This window comes from Eucalyptus grandis, chromosome 5 (genome assembly GCF_016545825.1).
Source record: "Eucalyptus grandis isolate ANBG69807.140 chromosome 5, ASM1654582v1, whole genome shotgun sequence".
Classification (NCBI taxonomy): domain Eukaryota; kingdom Viridiplantae; phylum Streptophyta; class Magnoliopsida; order Myrtales; family Myrtaceae; genus Eucalyptus; species Eucalyptus grandis.
Genome location: NC_052616.1, coordinates 30,474,569 through 30,487,347, shown reverse-complemented (window position 1 = coordinate 30,487,347; position 12,779 = coordinate 30,474,569). Strand labels below are relative to the sequence as shown.

The 12,779-nt window shown below is 38.3% G+C and overlaps 1 protein-coding gene across 1 annotated transcript; it reads right to left on the bottom strand.

The window, feature by feature from the left end:
- Positions 1-1,511: 1,511 nt before the first annotated feature.
- On the bottom strand, positions 1,512-12,444 carry LOC104444899 (WPP domain-associated protein). The gene is made up of 7 exons (XM_039313595.1): positions 11,600-12,444; positions 10,921-11,433; positions 10,271-10,807; positions 3,594-3,720; positions 2,815-2,916; positions 2,161-2,281; positions 1,512-1,995 (listed from the first exon to the last, which is right to left on the bottom strand). The coding sequence occupies exons 1-6, from the start codon at positions 12,442-12,444 to the stop codon at positions 2,225-2,227; spliced, it is 2,181 nt and encodes a 726-aa protein (XP_039169529.1). The 3' UTR covers positions 1,512-1,995; positions 2,161-2,224.
- Positions 12,445-12,779: the final 335 nt, after the last annotated feature.

Here is a 12,779-nt window from a genome sequence, read left to right as displayed (position 1 = left end):
GCAGGGGTGGAGCCTTGCTCATGGCCAGCGAGGCTTGCTCGCCTAGCATTGTCATGGGCGAGGCTTGACCCCTGTTAGATCTAGCGAGGGCAAGCCTCACCCGCTCGACGCAAGGCTGCTCTTGTGGCCTCGAGCCGGCCTCGCGCTAGGCGGGCGAGGCTTGCCTCGCTAGTCATGGGTGAGGCTCGATCCTCATTACATCTGGTGAGGGCGAGCCCTACCAACCTAGCGCGAGGCCGCTCTCGCGCCTCGAGCTGGCCTTGTCGCCGAGGCCTCGAGGGCGGCCTCGTGCCAAGCGGGCGAGGCTCACCCTCGCGGCCACTGGCAAGGTGGCTGGCAACCTCAACCTCGCCAGTCGTCACCTCTGGTAGGTCGCTGAGGTCCAACGACTGGCTGGAGGAAGGAGGAGGGGAGAAGGAAAAAAGAAAAAGAAAAAAAAAGTATTAAATATTATTAAAAGTTGTCTACGTCAGCGCCAATAAGGCCACATCAACTGATTGGCGTCTAGTCCGTAAAATCTGGCCAAAATTGGTCGGAAATGACTAAATTGGCACAATGTAAAAATATTTAGGACTAAATTGGCACCAAAAAAAGATTTGGGACTAAATTGGCACAAATGTAAAAAGTTCATAACTTTTTTAGTACTTTTCCCTTTCTCGCCCCATGCATTCTTTATTATAATATGCTCATTGAGCTAATCGCCACTATGTGACAAGAAAGTATGGAGAAGAAACATGAGCCTAGGAAGAAAGCCTTCGGCATGCTTTCCATATCATCGACTTCAATGCTACATTGTGCTGTTAGCCTAGGAGTACATTGAAATTCGACAACTCGAGTTGGATGGAGTAACATTCACTTCCATGGAATCAACTGTTTTCTGAGCAAGAGGTGGAACTTTAGACAAAGTAAAACTCAGTCATTCTCCTTTCATATGGGGCTATAATTAGCTTGATCAATTACATTTAAGACCGAACAAGAAAAATCCAGGAGGGCCAAGCATCAGCTGATTCCGACATCTGCATATTCCCTACTCAGGACAATCACGATTGGACAAAAAAAGTGGAATTGGGCTCCACTGTCCTTGCAGAAAGAGTCATTGATCCCAGACTTGCAAACACCCATTTGTCTTCATAATTTGTTACGTTTTGTCTAGAAGCATTTGGGCTAATTAACTCTTTATAATGGCTGAAAGACAGGTAGTTGATTCATACGCGATGACTTAAACAAGAACATGAACAGTTGCAGAAGATCTTATGATCGTGTATTCAACCCGCCATGTATTACATCCTCTAGAACTTGAAGCCAAATTTCTAATTTAAGCCCTTTTTGTGAGATCACCAATTTCACCTAACCCACTTGGTCTCCCACTATATGGCATATTTGACGAAGAAGTGCACAAGCAACTTTCTTCTACCTTCCCTTGTTTGGAATAGGATAGAATTTCCAAGGGACAACTTCTATACTAAAACACCATTCTTAGAAGGGCAGAATCAGCGGAGTACACAGAAATGGAGAGTGAATAGTTTTGATTTCTTGAACACCAGACATGCCGCCAATGTTCTTATGTTGATGTAACATTTTTAAGTGGGAACTAAGGAATAGGATAGCTTTGATAAAGATAAGGCATGCAGGTTGGTGTTATCGGTATTACTTAATGAGATCTATGCACAATGCTCACTGAAATCTCACGTTACATTCAGATATTATCCTACCAAAAGTGAGGAACAACAAAAATCAGCTGGCATCACCTTTGTATAACGATAATCAGCTGGCATCTTCCTAGTTTCTTCCTTTAATTTAGATGGGTCTATGTTCCTTCAGAAGCCATTTGTCCTATGACGTCATAATCTTGCTATAATCGTTTAAAGAAGGCATACTATCCACAGAAAAGATCCATGTCTGCGGCAGCACGGCGAGTTGTTGACTGGAGGTGCTGCAGAACTGCCACAATGACAAAAGAGGCGGATGCTGTAGAAGGAGATCAGAGCATGGGATCTGCAAACAAGGAGAAGTATATTACTACAGAATGCTCAAACTCAACCATACATAGATTTTTCAGATCCAAGAGAACAGCTATTAAAGGAACATTTTGTTATCTTGTAGACGGTTCAGCATCCACATTCCCATTTGACAAGAACTAATGTAGCTATAAATGCATACATGGAGTGTTTTTATCAGTCTGAGCTTCTATTTGAAGCATTGACTTATATGACAATCCATCAAATTAACTTGAAGATTCCCCAGTCAACTCTTTTCGAACAAGCTTCAGGACCTCCATAATCTGCAAGAAGCAAAGGGAGAGCCAGTGGGTGAAGGATTAGAAAATCCATCTGAAGTATATATCAGATGGCACACCAGTATAAATAATTACACTGCCCGGAGAACGGACAAATTATGTTTCTGAGAGCATTTTTTTTCAATAGTTTGCTTGCCCACAAGTTCACTTACAAAATGCCTCCAAGTCTGAAATCAAATATAGCATGACACTACTCCTTCAAGCAGAGGAAAAAAAGGAAATCTTTTCACTGGAAAAGATGCATATTCAGACCTGCAGATGTCTTGCACTAGACATGTAGAGCCATTGACATTCCGGTCCTATGTAACATCAGATCTATTACACATTGAAAATATGACAGATTTCAATATGTGATGATTTCTCATAGTAACATCAGATTCAGTGATAAATGTGCACAAAAGTATTTTTTATCAGTCATACACTCAAAATAATATGAACTTCATACTAACTAATGAAATCCCATCCCATTGAAATTTTAAAAACATATACAGCAATGAAAAAGAGCAAGGTCAACTTACTCCAGGATAATGTTGCAAGATTGGAGAGTAGTGATCCAAAGCGATATAAACTTTGTCCAGGAAATTCGAAAGTGTATCCACCTGGTCTCCTAGGAGATCCACCTGCAGATTGAAATAACGTTCTTAACTTTCTCCACTGGTGTTGTCTATCAGATGCAATATATTTTCCACCCTTAAATTTGCACCCAGCTGAATCTCCCTTATCAATTTACCCTTCAACTCAAAGAGTGAGAATGAGAAAACAAAAGCCCTAGAAAGCTCAAAAGCCCGGACAAGAAGGAAAGATATTCATCAAAGGAACGGAGAACAGGAAAGCCCAATAGTGTCCAAATTAATTATTAATCACGTAAATAACCAAAAACGTGTCGCAAGACAGGCACCCAAACACCACCTGAGATCTTGTGATGATATTTTTTTCACACTTAATATATTTTCTAAATTCCAGCCACAATTAAAGAGCTATGTTAAAATACAAAATATCGGCAAACAAAGAAAATGTCTGACAAAATATCATATATAAGTGGAAAATCAAAATGAATCCTTGGACAATGTTCAATGAAAACAGATACTAGATAAGCTCCTCTAGATTTAAATGCACCCTAGATTTCTACTATTTTCCAGGAAAACAGGTCAGTTAATTACTAACCTGTTTTCAATAATGAAAGCAAGACGTGCGACTAAAGGCGACCTTCAGTGTGACATACAATGACTTGCATATCAAGGAAAAATACAATGGTAAGTCTTGCTTACTGAAAGTACAAGCTTTGTGATTTGCTTACCTCAGCTTCAGCTTTTTGGAGGTCTGAACATGTTCTTTCAAGTCTCTGCTGATAAATATATCCCATTCTTTTAAGTGCAACAGCCTTCTGCCTAAGGGAACTCAGTTGGGACCCCACAGTACCCAACCTAGAGAGAATCGCGACACAAACAACTTTAGTCCAAAGTCACAACAAAACTTGCAGATCAAGACACCAGCCTACGAGAAATCTTATGCATTAAACGAGCCAACAGTGAACAAAATAGTGAAGCAAAACACTTTGAATAAGTATTTAACAGGTTTATTGTCGAGGAAATGAAGAGACACTCCATAGTATCCCTAGCTAAATAGTCAGCAAGTACTACCGCACTTGCATGCCCAAGTTATAAAGAAAGGAAGAGTACAGATATATCGGATCTGCAGCTGCAAAATTGTTGCATCAAGAATGAGTTCCAAAGATGGGCAAGCCTTGAAGTTAGAATAAGGACATTTCATTCACAGGGAGGTCAGGGTTCAAGGTTGTAAAAGCACCACTGTCTGGAATGCAGAGGTATGGCTGAGTTACTGCATCTGCCAATTTATTACAATGCAGAAAAGTCTATATACGTGTGATGGCATGATCTCAACTTAGAAATTTAATATCGTGCTTAGAAGGCAGCTTTGCTAGAGAACATTACATTTGAATGACTTCCTAGCATTTCTCAAGGATTTGAAAATTGCAAGAGCAATGATTTGGTGAATTTAAGCATTTTTTGCCTCAGCCGTAGGTATCCAAATTCTCAGTCTCTGATCCTGATGCAGCTGGTCCACACTTCAAGAGTATTACTTACCAAAAATTCCTCAAAAAATATACTACCTAAGAAACCAAGGGAAAATCTAATTATCCACCTTAAATGGCTAACTGCAAATCCTTTTGAACGTAATTGACGAAAATACCCCGAAAATCTGGCCTTATGGTCGCTCTCTCACACTCTCTCTTATCCTCTCTTGATCTGGTAATCAGTTTATCTAGATTCCTGCCAAAGAGATTATGGCAACAGAGGCTTCATGCAAACAATATTCTCCTCGTGTCTCCTTACTCACCTTAACAATGCGTTTCACACTTTTAAACTTTTTCTCCCCTGACCAAAGTGAATTGACAAAGCAGATGCAAAAGAAATTTCAAGTGGGGGCAGATTTTCACTTGTTTCTGCCAAAATGACCATTGAATGAGTTAGCCTTCGAGCAATCTCTTTTTAACTTCAGAATGAAGTCTATGAAGGTATATATTTCAGATTTAAAATGAACTTCCCTAGCCCTCTTTCTCAATGGAGTCACGGAACTGAGACGAGCATTTCTTCGGAATGCCCCTTAACCACATATCCATTGCCCCCGTTAGCCTGCAACCTCCCCATAAATTATAGGGAAGTTCAGGAAGTTTGCATCTTTCTCCAGCAAATGTTGGAGATATTTCACCTGCTTGGTATAGCAATGGAACAAGTTACCAGGGTGTTTTCTGGTGGGAACATCAAACCACTGGGATCTCGGGAAAACTGGCTTATTTTAATTCGGGACAACGTGAGTTCTTTCTTATAAAACCCCTGTATTCAACCTTAAAAGCTATATAGAATAGTTCCATCAAATAACTGATCCAGCACAGCAACTTGGTCCGTCTGTATTCTTAACCAAATGCAGCTCACCTAAAAGCTAAAAGAAAAGCAAAGACAAAATATGGGCTAAAAAGGGATGTAGCTTTCACTTTTCCAGATTTCAAAATGCAACCTGAACTATTGAATGCATTTAAGTTCAAAAATTCACTTTTGTATCATTTGATGATACCATGTGAATAGAATCTAATCAGTAGATCTTTTTATTGTCAATTAGTGTTCTTATAAGGTGTCGACTCCATGTGTTGCGCCCGCCAACGAAAGCTCTTTATGTTTTGCTCAATGAAAAAGATAAATGGCATACTTTCTTGACATCCAAGTACTTAAATAGAAAGCTGAATTCACATGTCAAGTAGCTCTCTAAAAGTGAAATTAGATTTCACAAGTGATTTAGGCACAAAGACATTGTACAACTAATTCAGATTGTTTCCCTAATGTCTAGTTCAGACTGTGAGTCTGAGAAGAATATTTTACCAGATGACACTTCCCTCAAGGTCCAACTTTTTGGCGATACTATTTTCGTTTACAAGAGAAGAATTCCTTAGGAAAAGCTTTGGTCAGAGATGACTCACATTGATTCATGATAACCAGTCCATTGTTTGATTCACTAAAGGATTACTCAACAAAAATTGGAAGATGAAATGAATGGTGGTTGTGGTGGACGTGACTGTGGGTAAATTAAAATCCACAAACACTAAGTGATGGTAGCTATCTCTAACGGGGAGCAGCTGCAATGGTTTTTTAGATGATTTCAAACTACCTAAAAAAAGTTACCAACAAATAATAAATCAGCTAATAAGAACATGTTGACAACTCAATTTTGGCCGACAAGTCTGAATCTGAATCTTTAAAAAATCGAGATTGAGGATTCCCGATTGCGATGGGCCCGTTTCCTGGGCAAAAAGAGTTGCAAGAGTCCTCAGATGTCATTTTCTTTAGAAAAATCGAAAGTTGACTACTGGTTTTTCCATTTTTATCAAATCCCTGAAAAGTCAACCTTAGGTCAACATTTCATAAAAATTCTAATAGCTTAGAAAGTTTCAATTTCTTAGATAGTTTGTTTCCCAATTGCCAATTTTTCAGAAAAAAAAATGATTGTAACTTGACCTTTCCGGCCAAACCGACGATTTGACTTTCAATGGCCAAAATACAAAATTCATCTATTTCCAGATATTTTCAAAGTTTTCTTTTTTTTCCTTTTTTTTTTACAACATTTGATCCTGGGAACACTATCGACCATAATTTCAAGCCTATTTTGCCAATTTTGGGTTAAAGCATTACAAATTACAATCATAACTCGGGTGTTGTTTTAAGGCACAGTTGACTTCAAGTATACCCGGTTTGACCAAAGTTGACCTGGCCCGGAAACAACGGCCAAAGTCTGGCCAGCCATGGCTGGTGCCCCCTCCTTCTACTGGAGCACCTCGTGCCGGCCTGTTTCTGATCGACGCTCAAATCAAGGTACAATATCTCATTTTAGTTCAAAATTTTTAAGGATCGTCCTAGGATGCTAGATATTGAACATAGGTTAGAATCAGAGTACAAACTTCGATCTATGTCTAATTTCCTAGTTAGGACGTGAAGGAATTGGTCAATCAACCTTGAACCGGCCTAGAAATTGAAATGGATAGGGTAAATTCCAAGAAATTTCATGTTTAAACTTTGTGCGTTCAGTATGGCCAAACCTATCCTTGTACGTTTAAACTTTGTGCGTTCATATTTGGACTTTGAAGCCTAAGTTTCTGGAAATCACTTGAATGTGGCTAGAAATCACTTGGGCAGCCTAAGTTTGAGATTTGTTCGAGTTTGAAGATTCAAAATATTTATCCAGAAAATTCAGATTTTCCTGACCTTTGTCCCTTCTCCGATTTTTAGCATTTTTTGTGTTCGGAATCTGGACAAACTCTCTCATCAAAGTTGAAGCTGAGATTGCAAGCTTTTCAATGTTACCAGTTTCATAAAATTCCAACTTCGTTTGGTCGGTATGATGCCACGCCAAGAAGACGATCAAACCCAGTGGTTTTTCTGGAGTCCGCATGAACCGATTTTGTTTTGCAAAGTTCACATAGTCTTGGGCCTTTTCTGAAAGAACTCAAACGTAAAATTTTGTTCACTGGGGTCTAATTTATTATACTGGAAAGTTTGGGGGCATGGATATAAAATTTATGGGGATCAATTTGTAAAATTCGGAGAAGGTCGGGTTGTGGCCTAGGAAACTGTTTTCAAAGGAGTCCCTTGGGAAAACCCGTCAGTTTCCCATAGTTCGGGTCCTCATTTGCTAAATCTCAAAACATAAAATTCTTTTCGAACTCCTCGAAATAACTCCCCGTGAAATTTGAAATTTCTAACTATTTTCCCCGTATTTTTAAAATCGGAACCGGGTCAAATCTGGAGTAGGTTCGGTTGTCGGGTCAAATTCGGGTCGATCAAATCGGGTCAAGTGGTCTAAATGAAAGTTAAAATCGATCCATGGGCTTTCCAATGATGTAAGGATCACACAACGGGTAGATCATTAGGGCGCTTAATTGAACCCAAACACATTTGGCCAGAATCAGTAACAATGGATAAATGATCCAATTTAGTTCACTTAATTGTTGATTGTCCAAGGCTATTTGGGTATGTTTCTATTTTCAAGAACAATTTCAATTCAAAAATATTTTTTTTTTGTTTATATTCCTGAACGTGGTAATTGCAAAATTTCTATTCTTAAAATTGTAAAATAACATAAATATGTTTGGTACAATTATAAAAAAATTTATTCCCAATTTTTTTTTTCATTTAATAATAGAAATGTTAGTGGAGACTTAACAATTCATGTTTGGATAAAATTGGACTTTTATAAGGACTTAATTGACTAAGATATTCTAAAATGGCCTCTGAAAATCATACATAATAGTTGGTAAAAATTTAAAAGTTGGAAATAGCAACAGAGAATTCCATTGGTTTAAAATTTTTAGATATGCTAATAAACATTTACATAGACCTTTTGAGCTATAGGGTTTAAAATATAGGATTTAAGTTTTAGATTTTAGATTACACTGAACTTATTTCCCTAAAATGATTTTGTTTCTTATTTTGTTTTCGAGAAAAAAATAGTTTTTTTACTTTATATTTTTGTTCCAAATCTGTTCCCTAGCCGCTGATTTATTTTAAAGAATAAAAACATTAACTAGTATACAAACAGAATTCTGTTTCTGGGAACAAAAAAATAAAAAAACAAAAATGTCACCAAACAGGCCCTAACCCTAAATGCATGATTACTTAGTCTTTAGCATGTGATTTCTAGATTGTATGGCCTAAGCTCGTGATACATGTTAATCGGCTTGGGTTAACACAACCAACTCATTGCATTGCGAATGCAAGTGGTAGGTCAATTGTTGTTAATTTTAATTAAACAAATCGTTAGAGGATTAGGTGGTGACTTGGGTTGATCGACATGTATGCTTAATCTCAAACTCAGTTTTAAATCAATTGAACATCAAATTGATGTGGTGGACCTTGCCGATGACTTGTTTTGCTTGAATACATGCCCTGGATGATGTTGATGAATGATTTGATTGCAAAGCGACACTCATCGATGACGATCTGAGAGGTGGCAGCTGAGAAGAACCAGGGAAGGTGGAAGACCAATGTTCGCTCCGATCTTAATTTCTTGTAGTAACCTAGATTAGTTTTAATTAGGCTAGCTTAGATATCTTAGGATACTTAGCGCAGACTTTGCTAATAAAATCAATTAAGACTTGGCCTCACACTACAAATAAATGATTAGAGTAGCCTAACCTAGGCTTTACTTTAATCATGTCATTAGAATTGGGTTTGCCTTAGTTCCAATAGCAAGCTTTCGAGGAATATGTCTTGAGGCTCAATAATGAGGCCATGTAATATTTTTGTCTGACTTATATCGGGATTTTTGTTTTCGCATTTACTTTTTAAACCACTTTTGACTCCTTGAGTGTTTTATTCATGTACTACCTTTCAATAAATTGATTGTTAATTCATTTCCTAGAGTAGGATATGATTAGCTTTAGACTATAATGAACGACAAAAACAGCTGCATGTTCACTTAATGAATTGATACCTTTAGGTTTAATGGGTAATCAAAAGTAAATAGTCACTTAGATAACATACTTTCGAGTTAGGTACCAAAATGGCATTAATGGGTATATTAATGCAATCAAGTCCCCGATCATCAATCTCTGATTGCATAAGAATCGAGACGATATTCTTTTGTCTCGATTTATTTCCAACCGAACCCAATAAGTTAGTGATTACTCCTAGAATACTCATGTTGTTAGAAACTTTAAAAAAAATCCCGTATCACGCGTGGTATGAATTTGAGAGAGCCCATGCTCTTGATCGATAAACCTTCTCTTCGTTAGTTGAAAAGATTATATATTCGAGCCATCTTTTCAATGACAAATTAATATCATCATTTGAACAAATACTTCTAAATCTATTTGCCGAAAGGCAGCCCCTCGCAAGGATAGGTAAGCTTTAGTGGGAAATAGCTCTTCAAACCTTAGGTGGCATGTGCTGGTCCACGCTCAGAGATGTGATGGGTGATACAGACAATGGATATGCCAGGTTAACTTCCCATCAAACTATCAAAACCTAGTTCATAATGCCAAAGACAATAAGGCCCATGCCCTAAAAGACATACATAAAGCAGCCTTTCTCCCCTACTTCTGCAATATTTAAGGAATCATCAACTTGACTGTTCCAAAAGCCAGAGAAAGAATATCTATCGTTGGACAAACTTATTCCTTTCTCTCTAGGACATTTTGTAAATAATGTAAATCCTACAGGTCAAGCACATATAACATAAGGTTGGACGATAAAGAATAGTTTTTTTTTTTTTTTTTTTTTTTTTTTTGGTAAAGAACGATAAAGAATAGTTATTCTACAGTACTAGATATAATCTAGAAAATGCACTGAAAGAATCAAGAATTTTGCTAAGGAACAAGATAAACCACACGAAGCCCTCTATAGCAGCTTCTTAAAGAACCGTACGTGTCATAGAGGTAAACAATAAAGGAGGAATTTCAGTGCGTACCTCATGTTTTTCCCCTGAATATTTTCTGATATGCTCTGTTCAAAGTCAGCTACTTTCTTCAGCAATTCATAGACAGTTCGCGTCGTTAGCTCAAGCTGTTCCAAGTTCTCTCTTTCTTTATTTCTAAGCAACTGTAGAGCATTCTCCTTCTCTTGATTAGCCGCCAAAAGCAACTCTTTCTCTATATTAGCTTTGATCAACTCTTCGACTGCTAAGTCTAACTTCTCATTTAGATTGTTAAACTCCCTTTCATGTACTTTAATTTGCTTAAGTCCTTGAGCAAGGTTACCTTTCATGAGTTCTGATTCTTTATTCATCTTTGCAATTAGGATTTGCTGTCTACTCAATTCAGCTTTCAAGTGTTCAAGCCCTTGAGAAATCATTTCACATTTTTCCATCTGTATAGACAATTTCCCAGCTGTTTCCTGAGCTAATTTCTCCTTTTCTTCCACCGACACTGCCAACTGTGTTGCCTCCTGTTTTAGCTTTTTTCGTTTTCTGAAATCTTCGATTCCAGTGATCTTTCTCTTTCCGTTGCTTCCCATTCAAGTGATACTCGGAGCTTTATTTCATTAATATATGAAAAATTCAAGTGACATAATTTCTCCTTAGCATCTTTCAAAACTTCTGCAAATATCATTCCTTCCAACCCTTGCAAAATGGCATTCTCCGTATTTAAATTCTCGAATTCATATTGGCACGAACATTCAGCAACATTAGCAATTTCATGAACATCTTCCCTGATATTTTTCTGATTATACAAATTGCCAGATATATAGTGCATGTGTGCCATCATCTCCTTGACAATACAATTGTACACTTCTTTATAAATGGAAGCTTCAACTTGTGCATCTTCCCATTTACACGTGAGATTACCAATCGTTTCCAACAGTTCTGCCTCAGTGGAAGAATGAGAAGAGATTTGCTTTGCATGATCAGATATTTGTGAGAGAAGAGACATCACCTTTTTTGCCATATCAGAAAGAACGCTTCTTAGCTGGTGATTTTCAGCCAGAAGATCTTCCAATCTCGCCCTCATAGTGCCAAAACTGCCAGCATCTCCATTAGATTGAGGTACGCTGTTACTTTCCCTCAAAATGTCATCTAACTTCGAGATCACATCAGAGATTTTTCTCTTCAATCCTTCAAATTCCTTGTCCTTTCTGACGGTCAATGAAGGTTCATTAAGTATTTTTTGAAGTATTCTCTCTTGAGAGAAAAATACTCCTCAGTCATCTTCTCTGCCTTGGACTCATGGTATCTTTTCATTTTGGTCATCTCAGTCTTGAAATAACAAATCCATTCATCCGTTCCCATATTTTTAGTTGCACTGGGTCCAAATTCTCTGGCATGGTGATCATCAGCTCATCATCCAAATTCTTTGACAGTTTCTGGTTCAAGTGATCAGTTCTTTTATTAATCAAACACTCTTCACCATCCTCCAAGGACACTTGAGAAATTAGCTGCCCATTATCATTGCCAGAAAACAGATTAGAAAGCATAACCAGTTCCTCACGTAGAGGAGCTGTTATTTCTTTTATCTTCTTCAGGGAACTGGGGTTTTCACAACCGTGAGAATAAGTGTTAAGGTCCCAAAACTTCCTCTCAAATTCACTGTGGAGGCTCCTGATGTAGCTGGTCATCACAATGGCCTCGATTTCTGCTCTAAGTTCCCATTTTTGCTGCATCTCACGAAGTGACTTCTTAGATATGTGAACCATATCCTTTAGCTGGCTGAAGAAAGAATCTAGTGTACTCTGGGGAGCATCGAAAGTACTGTCCACGCCGATCAGTCTTTCAGACACCTCCTCCAGCAAGATACCATCCGACCCTACCAACTCATCACCTGAATTAATCCTCCCACAACGATTTCCACCTTTAACGTTGTTTACCTCTTTCTTGAGTTCTACTAGCTGCTCTTTCACTTCACTTATACGGCTCCTCAGAAAATCCGAATTCCTGTCATGTTCTTTATGAAGGTTTGAGACGACTAAAATGGAGTCCTGTTGGGTATTCTCCTCATTCAACAGTGATGATGGAACATGCAAAAGCTTATCCCTGTCCTCTGCAGTATGACATGCAGGCGATGTTTCCTTCAGTCCAGCTACCTCCAACTGTTTTTCACCAATCTTCTCCTCAGCCTCTTGCTCCAGTGCTGGCACAACGTTCACCATTCTCGAAAATCCAAACTCTATCGTTGATGTCCTGCAAATAAGATTCCAAATCTGCCAAAAGTTTAACACCTAGATTTTTGCTCTCTTTGCCGTTACATGGTTCAATGGCCTATCACTGCACAAGGCGGCACTATTGTGCTTTCCAAACTATTGTGCTCCTCCACAGGTTGAAGTGAATAGTGAAATCTCCATCTCCAACAAACGCTGCAGAAAAAAGGAAAACAAAGATAAAAAGAGGAGAAGACATCCATCCATCAGTAAAAAGAAAAGAAACCGAAAAGAAAGCTAAACAACAGACAAGCATGAGAGACAGGACGAGAGATCCCACTAAAGAA